General features: G+C 42.9%; 1 protein-coding gene across 3 annotated transcripts in view; it reads right to left on the reverse strand.

Annotated features, from left to right (window-relative positions):
* Positions 1-700: 700 nt before the first annotated feature.
* Positions 701-18637, reverse strand: part of tbc1d2b (TBC1 domain family, member 2B) — a 29659-nt gene continuing 11722 nt past the window's right edge. For 2 of the 3 annotated variants that reach the window (XM_021320964.2, XM_021320963.2), the window contains exons 2-14: positions 17766-17916; positions 12969-13116; positions 11840-11896; positions 10624-10787; positions 10282-10535; positions 6859-7269; positions 6620-6730; positions 6301-6485; positions 4417-4911; positions 4213-4330; positions 3911-4096; positions 2049-2170; positions 701-1260 (exon numbers count right to left, since the gene is read on the reverse strand). In XM_021320964.2, coding sequence (XP_021176639.2) covers positions 1065-1260; positions 2049-2170; positions 3911-4096; positions 4213-4330; positions 4417-4911; positions 6301-6485; positions 6620-6730; positions 6859-7269; positions 10282-10535; positions 10624-10787; positions 11840-11896; positions 12969-13116; positions 17766-17898 — 2580 coding nt within the window. In that variant the 5' untranslated portion in view covers positions 17899-17916 and the 3' untranslated portion in view covers positions 701-1064. The remainder of the gene's footprint in view (positions 1261-2048; positions 2171-3910; positions 4097-4212; positions 4331-4416; positions 4912-6300; positions 6486-6619; positions 6731-6858; positions 7270-10281; positions 10536-10623; positions 10788-11839; positions 11897-12968; positions 13117-17765; positions 17917-18637) is intronic. The other variant, XM_012871466.3, reaches the window with a different exon arrangement.

Raw genomic sequence — 18637 nt, forward strand, 5'->3', positions numbered from 1 at the left:
ACAGTATTTCTCCCCCCTTGGATGGTATCAGAGAAAAGATTTGCAGCAAAGAACAAAAGAAAACATATAATTCACAGGATCCAAGATCAAACAGCTAAAATGGAAGAGGCAATACGAGGTTATCCCCCCACAAAAGAAAAGGACATCTGGAAGGATCCGGAGAGATCCGAATCCGATGAATTGGCAAAGTTGACAATGTGATTTGTTCTTTAAGCATAAATGCAAATGTAAAACAATAAGCTTTTTATAATGTAACTTTGAACGAATAAGTAGCTTTGAGATTCTTACAATAACTAAATGATTGAAATACTAAGCATAAAAAAAACAGAAATCCTGAAGTGGACAGACAAACTAGACTGATTAACAGCACAGTATTGGGTCTCAGGCTTGAAATCAGTTTGAAAAGATGTTGAAACAGCAGAAAGTAATTAAAATATAAATTTTACCTGCTGTTTCTGCATTTTCAATGACAATATTGAGTTTTTGGCTCATCCTTTCATTTCGCCTTTTTAGATTTGAACCATGTCTGAATGGACATTTAAAAACAATGGAAAGTTTCAGCAAATAATATCTTAGTTACAGCAAGAATAATTCAAGTGCATGAGAAGATAAAAAGATAAAGAATGTTTTTGTGTATTTATAAAAAATAAAAATATCAAACAAAGGATGGAAATTTAAAGCACAGAATCAAAAGATAATGTTTTTTTATAGATGTGAGCAAAAAAATAAAATAAAGATAGTAATTCCTTCAAAAGGTATAAAAATGTTGGAAAATACTGTTTCGGACTACATGTGTTGGCAACAAAGAAAAGTGAACTGCTGGCTATGAACAACATGAAAAGGAGCAGCAAAACAAATACAAATTGAACAGAAAATTGTCCAGAACACTGATATAATGCGTTTGTACCTCTGATGCGACTGGACTCAGTTTATCTTTCTCTCTTTAATGCGGGAACCGACTGGGGAATAAAGCCCTTTTCGGCAGCCGCAAAGGGCCGCCGCTCTGCGGAGAACCTGCGTTTGTCTTTATTGTTTAAAGCGGCGCAGCCTGGAAATAAAGAAGCTCAGTTATCCTCCTCGTCGTCGCTGGCGAAGCTCCGTCGGTCCAGACTCGTCTCCCTCTTCTGGATGAACGTCTGTCTGATGGCCTCCAGCTCCGTCAGCTCCAGGCGAACCTTCTCCAGGTGGAAAGAGCGGCGGTTCTGGATTTGCCTCATGGGGAACGGGTTCATGTCGACAAAAGCAATGTTCATCAGCTTCCTGCAAAAAAAAAAAAAAAAAAAAAAAAAAAAATAGAAAATGTCTCCCTTTTGTTGTAAAATGCATGTCTCTGTGCATTAATCAGCAGACAATGCTATTATCCTCCTATTTGTGGCTTCTTAGCGCCAGTAAGAGACATTGGGGGGTTCCTAGATAAAAGTAGCTGCGGGAGGAAGCATACAGGCTCCTTTTCCTACCTCCTTCCTTACTGACTGCACTATTCGGACAGCACTTACCATGCCGACCGCTGACGCACTTCCACTTTGGCTAGAGTCCCTACTCAAGGACATTCGGATGGAGCCATGGATTTATCTCAGCAACACTGGTGAAATAGCCCCTTACTACAGCACCCCCTACTGGCTAGTTCCATATGATCAAATGTCATCACAACAAGTTTTTTTCATACCTGTTTTAAGACAAATGGAAGTACTGACAAGCAGTTTAAGGCAGAGGTGCAAAAAGTTTGTAAGAGACTGTAAAAGAACTCCTGATGATCATTTCTCCTCTTTTCCATCACTTCAGTCAGGTCAAATTGTGAATTTGTCACTTTCCAAAATGCTTATGGACACCAGATTGAAGAAGGAATGAAACATACTTTCAAACTCGTGATATTCACGCAGGTTAAAAACCCCGTGCACAATATACTTCTTTTTCTGTTTGTTTGTTTGTTTCTACTGGTTCTACAGCAAGGAGGTTTGACTTCCAGGGTTATTATTCTCCTCTTTACTGCTGCAGACATACTTTTTTTGAACAATGCCAAACCCTCCAGATATCAGGAGTCTCCTGACCTTGAGTCCAGGATTGTGCGTGTGAAGTATCGAAGGTATTTGAAGATGGCCGTCGAGTCTTGCAACTTCAAAAACTCTTCTTCTTTGTACTTAAAGAGAGCCAGAGCGAATCGAAATATGATCTGTAGAAGGAAGAGCAACAAATACATAAGAGCTGTGAAATCTACCCCATGACTTTTTATTTGCACCTCTGTGTTCACACAAAAAAAAAAAACTTGTAAAACTGTCCGTAAACTGAAATAAAACAAACACTCTTTAGGTTTCACTGGCTTCACACGAAAGCCCCCATAGACTATCAGTGATGAAAACGTGTTAGCATAGCTGTGATGTTTGCTTTACTTACTAAGCTAAAGCTACTTCCTCCACATGTCTGCTGCGTCTCTTTCATGACAAACTCCCAGTGGTATGAATACTTTTGGGCTAGTTTTATGCTTGTTAAAAAAATAACATAATAATAACATGCATTCCAGTTTGCATGTTAAGATAACATGTGAGCAACAGATGTGACCCATCAGATCTGTTTAAAAAAAACAAAACACCACATCAGTTGATGGTAATGAAAATGATCAACCCGCTGAGGGCTCAATCCAAAGTCAACAAGGAAGTGAAACTGAAAAGTTGATGCTGCAGGCTAGTCCAGTTTTCTGAAGTGTCATTGCAGCAACTCAAAATAGCACTCAGGAGTTTGGCCCCCACATGTCTGTGTGCATGCCTGACAACCTCGGGCCACGACCCCTGTGACGTAACGGATGCTGTCCCGGGGGTATCTCCTCCCAGACCCCGACCAGGGCGCCACTGAACTTCTGAATTATCTGAGGTACAACCAGGTGGCGTCGACATCATGTTCTGTTGGGTTTAGGTCATGGAAGCATGGAGGTCAACCAATAACCAAATTCTTCATTCTCCAGGAACTGCCTGCATGGTCTTGCCATATGAGGCTGGGGATTATCAGTACCAGAGGAACCCAGGACCCACTGTGACAGTGAAGGGTCCATCAATGGGTCTAAGGACTTCACCCTCATATGGCAGTCAGGAAGCCGCCGTTTCTCCTGCACAGATCGTTGTCCCTCCATTGATGTGCCTCGCCAGACCAACACTGCCGAACAACGCTGCAGGCAGCATAACGTCTTTCCCGTCTGTCACACCAGCTCAGAGTGACCCGGCTCTCATCTGTGAAAAGAGTGCTGGAACCTGCTCGTTCTGGTGTTCTCTGGCAAACGCCAGTCCTGCTCCACGGTGCCGGGCAGTGAGCACGGGGCCTATGAGAGGATGGTGGGCCCTCAGGCCTGTTTCTAATTGTTTGGTCAGAGAGTCATGACAGTGGCCCACTGGAGGTCACTTTATAGGGATCTGGTGGAACTCCTACTGTTCCTGATTGCTCAAAGGCGCAGATACTAGTACTGCTGGTGGGTTAAAGACCTCCAACGGCCCCGTGCAGCTCTCCTAGAGTAACCGTCTCCTGGAACCTCCTCCAGGTTCTTAAATCTCCGCTGGGAGATGCAGCAAACCTTCTGGTATCCATGCCCCATTCTGGTGGATTTGGGCTGCCTGTGGAACCCCTGTAGGGTCCAGGTATCGCCTCATGGTACCCGTAGTGACCCTGACCCTGGTCAAATGCAACACTACTGAAAAACAGTAAAATAAATGAAAAGGGAAAAAAGGTCTGGCCTCCACCTGCAAAACCCTTCCTGTTCTTGAGGTCGTCACCAAACACTGATCAACATCCCCCTCTACGCCTGAACTCACCATATCAATAACCCAGACGTTTATCTGACCTGATGCTACGCTCCGTTTTGTCTTTTCTGGTACGCTGAGGCCTTTCGACCGTGTTAAAAAAAGGCTTCCCGTCCTCCGTCTCTCACCTTGGGCCCTTCGAACAGAAAGGCGTCCCAGATCTTGAACAGGATGTCGCTCACCACGCTGTCCACAAACACCACCAGGAACCAGTTGAAGGTGATGAGGGAGAAGTCCACCTTGTGCTGCTCGAAGTGGGCGTGAAGGCGCGGCAGCTTCTCACTCATCAGGTCCTTGAACACACGCTGGTCGACCTAAAGGGATATTTGTTTTTAGATTTTAACAGAAGTTAGGGGCGAAATCTAACAGAAAGGCATAAAAATTGATGAACATGTTATTCCTGTAGTAAAATATAAATGAGCTCGCATACCTGAGAGCCAAGCAGAGTCTTTGTGTAATAGTCTCTTGGCATGAAGACCTCCACGATGGCTACAAGGGTCCAAAAGGCATCTTCTTGGTCTAAATAGAGCAAGGCGATTGCTGCTAGCCTAAAGAAAGAGCATGCATTACAAAAATATAAAAAAAAAGACCTTAAAACAATGTAAAAACAGAGGCACCAGATCTTATCCAGTACCTGTTCAGACCCTGACAGTAGCCGATGTCTGGATTCCTCCAGGAGAACGCCACCAGCACGTTCCTGAGCTTGTGGATGCCGGCGGCGCTCGGGGAGGCGTAGTGCTTGTTGTTGGGCAGCGTGCGCAGCAAGTCTAGCTCGATCTGCTTGGACGCCGGGTTGGGCCGGTCCCGCGCCACGTTCAGCAGAGTCTCGTAATAGTCCGGGGCCAGGTGGTCCCGGAACTTCTTGACGTGGAAGCTGGCGCACCAGCGCCACACCAGGGAGCGGTGCTCGTGGGGCACGCCGCAGCGGATCAGCGCCTTGAGCTCGGGGGAACGCGCCAGGTCTCTGTTCATGGTGCCGGCCAGGAAGTTCTCCCACTTCACCCCGACGGATACCTCCTGGTCGGTCATCGACAGGGACTTCAGCTCCAGGGCCCTCACCTTGGCCACCAGCCTCTCCTCCTCTTCCTCCTCCTCGGGGACCGTCTTGAAGCCGTACGCGTCGTACTCGCTGACGCAGAGAGAAAACGAAAAGGTTAATCACCTTTCAATCTGCGCACTTTAATAGAAAGAGAAGCTCACGGGTGCAAACTTAAGGTGCCTAGCCTCGTGAGACCATCCTGATCTCGCGAGCTTTCAAGGTTTCACTCGCAGATCAGTCTGGCTACTCTCCGTTAAAGAAAATTTGGAGCCGTTCACCAAACGAACGTCCAATCAGCGTTGGCTTTGAGGCGGGTTGAGGTGTGACGCAACGAGAAGATCGACAGTTCAGTCTAAAGAACATGGCGGCTTCAGCCGATGAAGCTAGCGTTAGCGTGGCTGTCGAGCAAGTTTTATCGGAATTACAGAGTATTTCTTCACTGAAAGAAGAGCAAAACACTGCTCTGGAGGCTTTTCTCAGAGGAAAAGATGTTTTTGCTCTTCTCCCGACTGGTTTCGGCAAGAGCTTGTGGTTGTGTTTTCGTCGTCGCTCGTAACAGAGCGACGACGAATCTGATTGGTTTATTTGGCCCGTCTATCACCAACATAGGCCAATCAGCTAACCAGTATTTTCGCCCCTTCCCAAAATTACTTCAACGGAAGGTTTCCAGATGGATATGCGAAGCAAATCTATCTGGCGGAGTCGGGTTAAAAGGTGCCTCCATCTCCAGCTTTCTTATGGCCTGCCTTGAAAGCATTACGATGCTTTTGCACCACTAAAGCATGCCTGCGCTTGTTTGAACCGAACAGCAAATAAAGTCTGAAGCATGCCGAGCAGCAGAGCTTCCCTGCTCACAGATATTTCCACGCAACTATAAATTACAGCAGAACAGGTCTGTGATCTGCCAGAGCTGCCGGGGCTGCACCAACATCCTCCTCCAGAAGGAATATTTGTTCCTCGAAGACAAACCGTGTCTACGAGACAAAGTAGATATATAACCCATTATAAATGTAAATAAGACATCATATGCCCATTCCTATTTCTTTTTGTATTTTTTGGTATTCTTTTTGATCCTTTGTATATATGAAGATTCACTGTATATAACTGAATGCACCTTCTTGTATGAGCCGATGTGACGAGTGAATTTCGCCATTGTGAGATCAATAAAGACTATCTTATCTTATCTTAAAAGTGTGGCGTGCTTTGGTGTTCATCCTACCTGAGTCAATACTTTATAGAACCACCTTTCACTTATTTGCAGCTGCAAGTGTTCTGGGGTTTGTCTTCATCAGCTTTGTATCCTCCATAGTCAGCATGTCTCTCTTGGCTGCCTCTTAGCTTAATGCGCTCCTCGACCAAATGCACTATATTTACCATCTATGCAATTTTCTGGATGAAATTTGTTGCACCGCGTTTTATTTATTAAAAATCTACACCTGACACAATCAAGTTTTGTCCGAAGTAACAGATGAGGACTACCTGACTGTATTTGGTTTGAAGATTTGGTGTTCGCTCTGATCCGGGCTTTCCGCCTGCAGCGCGTCCTCCAGTAACCTGGAAATGAGCGGATTCTGCTCCAGCGAGCAGACTGGAGTCCTCACCTCCTGAAGCAGCACCAGATATTTGCTCTCCACCTGACAGAGCTTGGCCTCCAGCGCCGTACACTGCAACAAGGGCGGGAAGAAGCAGAGAGTGGTTTACATTTCTCACGCATTCGGGTTTGTTGAAGATTCAGCTCAATGCAGCTGAATGTATGCAAAGTTACAAGTTTAGAGCTTGTTTTTTTTTTTGGGTTTACCTTTGCTTCTAAAGCTTTTTCCCGAGTCTCTGCATTCCTGCGCAGGACTGTCAACTCCAGGATCTCTTTGTTCAAGAACTTGTTCTGGGATTTGTAGCCTTGAAGGCTGTCCTAAGGTCGGGGGAGGAAAAAAAAAAATAGAAAGTCTGAATAATCAGCTCAGAAGTGAGATTTAAAATAAACATCTTGTTGGTTTTGTTTTCTCTTTACTGTTTGGTTTAAGCATTTCCTTTCTGCACCTTAAGAACGTTCAGCTCCTGGGGAGGCGGCGGAGAACCAGCGTCACTCAGATTCCCGCTCTGCTCCGAGTTCTCCTGCGACAGCTTCACGATGACTTGATCTTTGGCCTGGATGGTCTCCATCAGCATCCCCAGCTGGTCATTGATTTCCCCCACCTTGACTTTCAGGCTCTTCAGCTCCAGCTGCAGGCTGTCCTTCTCCAGCGAGAGACGCTCCATGTGTCCACACAGGGCCTGGATCTGTCCGTCTCGCTCCTGAAGCAGCGCCTCCAGCTGGGCCACATCCTCCTGGGTCACCGCTGGACTCGGGGGCTGGTCCGCGGCGGCCGATGGATCCGGAGCTGCTCGGCACACGGTGGGCCTCTCGCACTGGGAGCTCCTGAGAGTCTGCTGCAGGAGTCTCACCAGCTCCTACAAGGGGGAGGGGAGAAATTATTTCAATATATGCTGCACAACAGTTTGGAAAACTGTCAAAGACGCAATTTCTATATGGTGTAGTTGTAACCAGCTTTGGTTTTTATTAGGTTTGTGTTTTAAAAGACCACAATAGGGCTGAAGCCCTGGCCATTTTATGCTGTTGCTTAGTGACCTATTTTTATATAGAGAACACACAAACTCTGAATTTAAACTTAACCCTTTAATTCAACCATTTTTTTTTCCAAAACTGCTAATTTTTTAAAAGAAAAAAAGAACACATGCTCTATGAAAGGGGCGGAGCTTGGTGTCCTGGGTCTGCGTTGTGATTGGTTGGGAGGATGTAATGACTGTAATATTAACCTACATGGCTAAAATGCAAAACAAAGGAAAACTGTTATTCGATCAAACTATTTATTCACTCTTTTTATCATCGATATACGTCTATTGATCGATGTTTATTGTTACTGAATTATCGTCCAGCCCTAGACAGTAACATGTATATTTAGCACACAAAAAAAAACCTTTCATAGAGAGTTGTGATGATCCAACTAGGATGTTGTTAAAGCATGGGCTACTTATTCCAGGTCACACCTAGAAAGGAGCCGTTTAATATTGAGATGAAAGGATGATTTTATTACATCGTTAATGGGGTTATCAAACCAAAGGCCAGCATCTATTCTTACAAGTCAGTGACCTAAAGCTGAGAAATCAGCACAAGTATCACTGGTGGAGCAATTTGAACTGAATCAAACCACTTCAATTTTATGTTTATTAAAGTGAAAACAAAAATGAAAGCCATCCACAGCTTGATATCACTTAAGTTAAGATGGGGCTTTTGTCAGAAATGGAGGACTTCAACCACTGGAGATCTGAGCCTGTGATATCCCTCCGTTGCTTCAGCCATGAAAACATGGTATCTTGGTCTAAATATCATCTATTTTGCTTTCTACACATCTTTTTATTTAACACATAAAATATGAAAATGAAAGCACACAGAAAGGTGAAGGACATTGAAGGAAATGATTCAGTTTTATTCTACTTATTATCCAATAAGAGGGCTGTTTATTGTGCGTCATGTTAAGATGAGAGCCAGGAATTAATCTAACGAACAGAATAGTTTTTTTGCATCCAGATGTGGTTAGAAGCTCATTAGACAGCTTTATTTTTGACAAGGATTAAAAAAAAGCACTTTCATAGATCAGACGATATTTCATCTGTTCAGTTTTTATTTCATTTTTTTATTGGTCAGTAAAACAACAAAGTTGGAGATAAAAATTTTACTTTAAAGTACTGTTGAAAATTCATTCCCATCTTAGGTATGTTTAAACTTGGTCAAATAGTCCATAGTCTAATTACATTCTTATGTGACCAATAAATCAAGGTTTCTTCAAGTTTCAGTTAGTAAAATGTAAGAGCTTTAAAGACTCCTAAATGTAAGTCCAACATAAACTATGAAAAAAATTTAGATTTTTTTTTGTAGGTTTTCATTTTCCTTTTTAAAAAACATAAAACAACAAAAATCCAGTTTCAGGTGCACAACTCCTAAAGGTTGGCACAGAAAGGTGAATGCTCAAGTCTTATTTTTTCACAATGTGAATAAACAACAACACTAAAATTCAAGATTTGACCCAGTCAGTGAAGACTAATAGTAAAATAATAACTTTAAAATATAATATTCATGTAAAACAAAGTTTGTGAACCATTTTTTCCTCCGTAATTTATCCAAATAGCAAACTACCAAAGGGAAATAAACAGATAGCTGATGATTAAATATGCTGGAATAAAATGGAACAGAATGAAGGAACAAATTGTTGAACGTTTGGAGCAGAGGTCATCTTGTAATGTTACATTCACTCTAGTATTTTTTTTTATGATGAGCAAAGTACTGAGCACAGGGGAAAACATTTCCATCTATGATCTAACCCACATTTATGGCCAAATAAAGACAGAAAGATCAGGATGCAAGCAGAACAAAATGAGATTTGTTTAACGCCTCAGAGAAGCTGGAGTAGAGTTTCTGCTCCTGCTTTATTGTAAGGAACCAGTTGAGCTAGTTGACACCTCTGTCCTTAACCAGCCCAACTGTCTTAAAGGGAGACTCCCCAAATGCACCAGATCTCTCAGCTGGCTCAACGACTCCCGTTTCCTGTCCGTCGAGTTGGAGGATGGAATCACAGCGATTAAACTTCAGGCAAATATGAGCATGGTAACTTTGATTTTTAAATAAGAGCTTTTGGCATCAGATTTCTTTTACAGACGCTCTGCTTTGAAAGTGCTAATGCGACGCTTTAAAGGGAAAATGCACAATAATGAGGCTGCAAGTCGGAGGAGGAGAAACCCACAAGCGTTGGGAAACGGTTGAACTAAAAACTCACTATGTCTCGTCTACACTGCAAAAACAGATCTAAAAATAAGTCAAATGTTCTTAAAGTTAGTGTATTTGTCCTTGATTTGAGCAAGTAAATAATATCATCTGCCAAATGAACGAGTATTTTGACCCCTAAAATAAGATATTTAGACATCCTGGACTTGAAGTAAGATGATGGAGATGAGTTGTTCCTATTTTAAAGTGCAAAAATCTTATTCCACTGGCAGATAATCTTATTAACCTGCTCAAATCAAGGACAGATACACTAATTTTAACAACATTTTACTTATTTTTAGTTCTGTTTTTGCAGTGTAGGAAGAGACACGGTTGGGCTAAAGCAACCAATCAGCATGTTGAGAACAGTGAGAAAAGAAAGGAAGAGGAAGAAACGGGAAGAGGTGCAACAGCTGTGATTGTTTTCAACAGAACTGCCGTTTCCTTCTTTATCACTGAAGTGTGACTAATCACTCCCCGTCTTCCTGAGTGTTTGTCAGCAAGAGCTTAAGAAATGACACAGAGCTTCTTGGTCTGACATGAAAAGTCCGGCACTGTGGAAGCACAGACCGTTCCTTGCCATGTCTGAAGCGTGGCGTCGTAAAAGTTTTATAAACCCAGCATGAAAAGAAGAATGACTGCACCTTCTGGCCGGCCAGCTCCTCCCGGAGCTTGTTTTGCTCCTGCTGCATCTGGTTCAGCTCATCCTGCTGGTTCTGGAGGCGGAGCTGCACGTCCAACGGTTTGCTGCCGTTGCATTCCCCCGTCGGACTCTCGGAGCCGCGTCCCTCCACGCCGCGGCCGAGCTTCCCGGGCCCCCGCGCGTCTCGCAGCAAGGGCCTCTGGGGCCGCTGGCGGTTCCGCACAAAGTCGAATGTGAACGCCGACCCGAAGGAATCTGAGCGAGAAGAGGAGCGCGAATGTGGGAGGGATGCAAGAGCTGTGTTCACCTCCAAGCGGTGCGGGACGGGCGAGAGCGGACTCACGTCTGTGCGTGTCTAGAGGGTGTTTCTGCTCGGGGAGGTCTCTGGGGGGAGGGTCCACCATCTCCCACTCCTCTGAGCTGCTGTTGTTGTTGGCGGCGGCGGTGGCGTAAAACACGCTGCGTCTGTTCTCTGCTCGGCCCGGCCTCAGGTTAGACATGGAGTTCCTGAAAGAGAGGCGGAACCGGTTCAAACCCGACCCGCTGCTACTTTGTAAACGTTAGCGGCGTTTGTCAAATGTCAGCCAAGGACAGCGCCACTGCAATGAAAACAGGAAACACAGAATCCCTCCAGATCATTGATTAGTAAGGCCGAAAAAAGGCCTTTCTGGCGTAGAATAATATAGAGCACCCTGAAGTATTTAGAATACAAAAAATAAAAAAATAAAATACTCTAATCCCTTTAAATAAAAACTAATGCAACAAAATCACCTAATCAGTAAATAGAGTCCACCTCTGTGTAATTTGTGCTCAAGATAAAGATGGCGAGACCAGGAAAGGAGAGAGCACTGCACTGCAAAAACGGATCTAAAAATAAGCAAAATGTTCTTAAACATAGTGTTTTTGTCCTTGAATTGAGCAGGTAAATAAGATCATCTGCCAATGGAATAAGTATTTGGACCCTTAAATTAACATAATTAGACATCCTGCACTTGAAATAAGACGATGGAGATGAATTGTACCTATTTTAAGTGCAAAAATCCTATTTTATTGGCAGATCACCTTATTTACCTGCTCAAATCAAGGACAGATAATGTTGTTGGGCAGATAAAGACACTCATTTTCAGAAAATTTTACTTATTTTTAGTTCAGTGTTTGCAGTGTGGTCTGCAGACAGGACACCTACTAGTCATCAATTCTACAAACATTGTGGCTTTTGTGGAAGAGCAAGACAAAAAAAGTTATAGAAAGACACCCAAAAAAATGCCTCTGTCCACAGTTTGACAGAAGTCGTATAGGGACCAAAGCAAACATGGGGAAAAGTAGCTCTGGTCAAACCCAGATGAGATTTTTTTTGGACTACAAGCGAAATGCTGTGTGTGGAGGAAGAAATTAAGAGTGTCCGTCTCCCCTGAACACACCATCGCCGCAGTGAAACGTGACGGTGACAGCGTCATGCAGTGGGCATCGTTTCCTTCAGCATGAAATAGGGAGGGTGGTCCGAGCGGGTGGGAAGACGGGTGAAGTTAAATAGATTAGAGAAATTCTGGAAATAAAACCTGTTAGAGGCTGCAAAAGGCTTGGGGTAAGGGTTGATCTTCCAGCAGGACAACAACCTGAAACATACAACCAGAGCTGCAATGTGTTGGTACCTCCATGCGTGTCCGTGTCCCAGAACAGCCTGCATCAGAATCTAACTGAGATTTTAGCAATGCACCAGAAGCACTCCCTCCAGAGTCAGAGCGTTATCGCAAACAAGAACCAGCAAAGTTTTGAGTGTCTTTGTTTGCAGAGCTGGCCGAGACACATCCCAAAGGAGACACAGAGAAAAGAGCAGATTGTACTTTCTATTTGCCCGATATCTACTAAAGCCCTGCCACGACAATCCATTAAAAAACGGTTTACTTTGCTTTTTCTATTAACACATCTAGATGACTATGTTTTAAGTGGGATGCGCTAAGTTTTGTACAAACACTTTGGAACATAAAAGTTTTTGTTTTTTTTTCCATTTTAAAAGTAAGAAAAAGGTGTTGAATGTCATCCAGCACCCCATCGGTTTAGGCATTGCCTTGCAATGTAGCATTTTAACTACTTAAGAGCATCAGATCTTTTATAGATAGGTTGTACTATCCTATACTGTAAATGGTAATCAGTGCAGTGTAACCGTTACTTAGAAAATTTCCCTGGCCTGATTTTTTTTTTTTCCTTCTTTTTTCTCTTCTCTTTTCCTCACTTATTACATGTTTTTATTTCTATTGTTATATTGGTAAGAGTATATTTTTTTTGGACCGTAATTTGGTAAATATATGCATGTTTTATACTCTTGTGTACGATTTTTGTATGTTGCATTTTGAAAACTTAATAAACATATTACAAAAAAAAAAAGAAAAAAAAAAAGAGCGTCAGATCTTTTGAGTAAATGTGTTTACATCCTAAAAAAAAGGAACTCCTGATTGCTGCATAGCTGAACAACCAGTGAACTACAGATGCAACCACTTCCTCTAATACCGTAGGCCTCAGGAAGAACCAAAGGTGTTTTCTTCCCTCATTAGGGACACAAAGCAGAAAAAAAAAAAAAAACTGCACTGGCTTGGCAACAAGTCAACAAAACACTGAACGTTGGTAATAAAACAGCTGCGAGTACAAAGCGGGCTCGGTATAGAGCCCTCGCTGGGCTCTCAGCTTTACCTGAGCTCTGTGCCGAGGTTTTTGATGGAGAAGGGCCCTCTGGCTGACTGGATTCCCACCATTCCTCCTGCGTCTGTTTCTGCGTCCATGGCGAAGTCGCTGCGCACCTTCTCCATGCTTTCGCTCAGCTTCTCAGTGAAGAAGGCATCTGAAAACGTGACATGAGTCGATTAGAATCAACTGATGATATCGCTTTTTACCAAAATAGTCCCCCCACTGCCTCGTCTCGGGGAGATCAACCAGAAAAGCCTTCAGGGTAAAACGATCCAACAAGTTTTGGTTGATAAAACTTATTTTAGAACTATTTTTTTTCATTTGGTTCAGCTTTCTAACGTCCCGTAGCACGACTGAAATCAGATAGTTTGCTTTCCTTATATGAAAGTATGGAAATATTTCAAAAGGAAAAAGTAAAGTTGATTGATAAAATTATCTTTCTAACATACAGTAGATCTTAGGCAACTTAAACTTTTAAACTATGTCCCATCAAACAGCACTTTCTTTTTAGACTTACCGCCCGACACCAGGAAGTCGATCATCTTCACTAAGAAAAGCTTTGATACGTTGATCTGTGACCCACAGCGGCATGAAAATACAGCCGGCCTCACTGCTATGCTGGCTCATTTTACACACTTCAACATAGTTAGCCAAAAAAAGAAAAAAACAAAAAAAACGCAGGTCTTTCAAAACTTACAAAACACAGGACATGATGCTGTAATTAAACCATTACTGGACGCTTGTTTGCCTCGCCTCCGTTCAAAGTGGCGCTCGTTGCTTAGTCTGCAAAGTTGCAGAGTTGCTATAACAGATATCTGTGGTTTGCTGTTGAAGTGCAATAAATGCGGCATCTTAGGTTGACGGCGACTGTCGAAAATTTGGTTTCCTTGCAGCTGTACCCAACGTTAACGTGCAACGTGCACTGACCACATAGAAGCAGCTGCTGGGCCAAGAAATCTTTCATCCATTTCCCCCTTTTTACGTTAGTCAGTGAAGTTAGCCCTACACTGCAAGTAAGTAAACTTTTCTTAAATTATATTTTTCCTTGATTTGAGCAGCTAAATAAGACTTTATTTGCCAATGGAATGAGAATTTCTACCCCTAAAATAAGATAATTAGACATCCTGCACTTGAAATAAGATAATGGAGATGAAGTGTTATTATTTTAAGTGCAAAAATCTTATTCCATTGCCAAATAGTCTGATTTACCTGCTCAAATCAATGAAAAATACACTAATTTCAAGAGGATTTTACCTACTTTTAGTTCCCTTTTTGCAGTGTAGTTTGTGACCATGTGGTTGACCATACTCTACGCTCGCTCACAGTATAGACAGCGGCAGGTTAAATAGATCCAAAATATTAGGGCATCCATCACCCAGATTTGCTTTTGGAAATCTAATCTAAATGTGAGACATCTCACTTTGCTCAACAGCAGACTGCTGCAACAAACTGGGCTCCATGACGCAAGAGAACAAAAAAAAAACACCACCTTTTCTAATCCTTCATATCCTCTAATGCAGCTCAGACCAAAGAGCTACTTTGGTAACATATATACAAAAATGCAACAACCTCGCTTATTTTATTATACTGATAATCAAGTATCAAATAAAAATTTTAACATTGCTGAGAGTATCAGCATGTTAAAGAGCATCAAGACTGAAGCGAATGCCACACACAAACACGTACACAGGATTGCAAAACCTTTTTTTATTCTAGTAATCTCACTTAAAAAGGTTTATTATTAGACCCAGTAAATATGAACATCTGCTACACAGACACCGCAGCGACAACATATCTGCCTGCTCACATATTTCTGTTGCTAACCAGAGTAAATACAAAAAGTGCTTTTCAAATAACCATTTCATTATTTACAAAAAGAGAGAAAAAAAATTAATTATCCAACTCAATCTGTCCTCATATAAGAAGATACCTTTTCTCTAAAGCTGATAACTGGTGCAAACAACTTCCTGGACCTCTCGGACGTCGTTGTGGTCCCTCTTCTTTCAGATCGGAGGGGTTTTCAGCATCAACGGCCTGTTTAAGACCACGCCCGACACCGTGCCAATCAAACTCGGGTTCAGACTGCGCAGCCATTCAGAGGCCGGTCTGGCTTCGGAGCTGTGGATCATTTCTGTGCTGCGTAAGCCAGGCTCAAAAAACCGAAGTTCTGACACTTTCCTACAGGACTTTTGTCAGAGAGCAGATTCCACGGTTCCAAGATGCAAAGCAGACCTGCCCCCCCCCCTACCATCAAACCACCATCATGTTTGGCTCTAGGTATGACATTCCTTTCCTGAAAATGCTTTGTTAGCTTTACATCAGATGCAAGCGAGCGCCCAGCTGTTATCTCCAGGGTACTACTGGTTCCCCTCAGAGTCACGTTGGTTTGGTTCATCTTTAATTTTAAACATTTGTTTGATGGTCTTAAACATCAGGAAGTGAAAAAAGGGGAAACAGTGATCGTTCACAGCACTGTATGAAGGGGCATGAGTTACATGTTTTTTTTTTCTTTGTCATTGCTCTTAAAAAAAAAAAAAAAAAAAAAAAAAAAAAAAAAAAAAAAAAAAAAGCACAAGAGATAAGAATCCAGAGCCGGGTGCAGGGCTGTCTTTTCATCTCAGTAACAGTGACCTCAGAAGTTTTGTCCTGCATTGAGCTCTCGACTCGTGTGCAACTTGCCAGCCTAAACACCCGTATTCTGGCCCAGATAAGGGAAGATAAGGCTGGTACCGGAACATTTTGAAGACAGATACGATCAGAGGAGACTGCAGACAGAGGAAAACATGTGAGCTGTGTGCATAGAAAAAGGACAGGAAGCAGGATTCACAGTTCACGTCCTCCGGCTGAAAGAAAGAAAGAAAAAACGCCATCCAGCCTAACTCATGGAAAGTACACCCTGCTGCATAAAAGTTGACTCATGAGGTTGAAAGGAGAGGAGACAAACGCAACTGATGAACGTGGACAACAACAAATTGCCTTAAAGCTGGCATCATGTTCTGTTTTTTTGGAAGATAACCAACACAGTCCAATCCTTCACCGTCTACTTTCCTTCCATGTCACCCATCCCTACTAAAGCAGGAGACAACCCAAAGTAATAGCCGACACTAGGGCTGGGCGATATGGATAAAAAAAATAAATCTCCGATTTTATCATACCAAATCCGATTAATCGATTTTTTTCCTCCTTTTTTTTTTTTTTTTTTACAAAAAGAAATTATTTTAAAACCTTGCTTTTTATGTCAAGCATTTCGTCAGGGAGTTGACCTGGATTCAAAGTGCAACTAAAAACAAGCTGTGAAACATGCAAAACAAGATGGCAGCCGTGCCACTATAAACAATGAAAATATGACAAAACATTTGCTGCTAGTGGTATTACACATTGAGCTAAGAACAGGCTTCACTGCACTTGTGAACTTCAAACTAAGTTAAAAAAAAAAAAGTAAATAAGTAAATGAAGTACCTCGTATGATGGTAAAAAAAAGTTTCTACTTAACAATATTTTGACAATACATTTGCCTAAACATATATTCAGCATCACATTATGTTCTCTTCATGGAAACCCAATGAGTGTATTGGCAAAATAAAATCCAGATTTTCCAAAAATTAAATCTTAAAGAATTGTAAATTCAAATTAATCGATTAAAATCGATTTATCGCCCAGCCCTAGACGACACAGCGTAACGCTGACATAAAACTGATCCTTCAAGAAAATTGAGCACATGAAAACAATAGGACTTGTAGATGGATAGTCGTGGTTCTATCCATCCAAGTTAGAGATACACTAGCTGGGGACCAGCGGCAGATGACCTTGGGCTTGATTGGCACCGATCGGTGGTCAGAGAATAACGCCCAGATTCCACATCCTCCGCGCTACGTGGTTTATGTTAAGTAATGGGAACGGTTCCACATTCTCCGTGACTACTCCGAACGTCATCGTCGAACGGACCCACGCTACATCGTTCCACGCCGAATTACGGAACGACTCCAATTGTCCGTTCCGTTCCGGACTAGCCAGATGGATTTTGCTCCACCTAGCTCCACTCACATCCATCTGGAACTGATCCATAGGAATGGCGTTTTTGAAGGCTGGGCCTTATCAAAAATCCTTGCATATGATTGGATAAGCCACTTGTCTGTCATCTTTATCGACGTGCTATTTCAACCACTCACACCTAAGCTAACCCGTGACGCTGTGAGAGCGACGCAGGAAAGAAAAACTTTTTTTTTTTTTTAAATGTATTTGCGGCTCTAGTGGCACGTGTTTTATTGACAGTGAGCTGACAGAAAGAAGGAGGAAAAGACAGGCGACAAAGCGTCGCGAGTCGGAGTCGATCTAGGGCCGACCGCATCGAGGACTAAACAATATTAGGTAGATTTGACAACACGGAAGAAATAGCAGCATCAATGTTAACGCTTGCTTCCTCGATGCGAGCTGCCATTGTCTGAATCAGTCTCACGGTCGCTTCTCCACTACGTCACATCTATGAAACTCCAGCCCTGCGTCCTGATTGGCTGGACAATAAAATTGGTTGGAGAAATCACTCTCTATGGGAGAGGTCCCAGATGGATGTGAGTGAAGCTAGGCGGAACTAGGCGGAGCGATATCAATCTGGCTAGGGTCAGGTTAGGTCTGGCCAGCTCCGGCAGGGTCAGGCTACACAACGCCAGTCGCAGCAAACAGGAAAAAGAACGACAACAACGTCCAGTCGGTCGAAGTCAAATGGTGTAAATAGAGAACGTTAACCTTCAGCAGACGTGTTGGGTAACGGTGGAACCGCTGCTGAACGCGTGTGCTCCTGCCTACCGTGCTCCTTGCCCACGAGGCCGGTGGGAGGGTAGGCCAGCGTGGGAGAACTCCAGCTGTCCCTTTTCACGCTGCCTCTGGTGTTGCTGTACTCCCAGCGCTTCTGCTGCAACTCCTGCAGCCAGTAGTGCATCACCTGCCTGCTGGGGGCCTGCAAACAAGCGCACACACACACACACACACCCACAGTTATTCACATGTATGGGATAAATAGAAACTTCCCTTTTTTAAAAGGTTGCAATAGGCACGAAAAGCAAACATGGTTCAGTTCCCGGCACCAACGGAAAACCGGCGTTTGGCACATTTCCGTGGTTCTGAATCGGTAACCGTTTCAGAGAACCTTTTGGCCAGCTGCTTGAAGCAAAGTCCAACAGCGTGGTCCTCCCTCCCCCACCTGTTGCTGCAGACATTGTGTTTCTTGTAAGCAACAGAAAGTGATAGGAGTAACTCTAAGTCATCTGTTTGTAAAGGTTTGGCAGAGAACCTGATGTTGTGCCACGTTGCATTTTTTTTTTATTAAAGAATCTCAACAGACAGAATAATACAGCAAGATGAAAAGTTGGAAACCAAAACACTAAAAGTTAAATCAATACAAATAGATTAAAAAGAATAGATAAAATAAAATCCAAGTAACAATAAATTGAGAGCTCAAACGGAAGACTCAAGTTTAAGTGTTTTCAGTTGTTTTTTTAAATAGTCTAAGCAGCAAATTTATTGCATAACTTTTCAGCTACTGACTGGAAAGATCGATCCCCTTTAGCTGAACAGCTAATGCATGGAAGAGTCTGTGAAGAAGAGTTAGGTTTCAACAGGTCTGAGGAGCTTAACCATCTAGGCCCCAAAAATCTAGATAAATAAAAAAATAAAAAAAT

Source organism: Fundulus heteroclitus, chromosome 2 (assembly GCF_011125445.2).
Source record: "Fundulus heteroclitus isolate FHET01 chromosome 2, MU-UCD_Fhet_4.1, whole genome shotgun sequence".
NCBI classification, from domain to species: Eukaryota; Metazoa; Chordata; class Actinopteri; order Cyprinodontiformes; family Fundulidae; genus Fundulus; species Fundulus heteroclitus.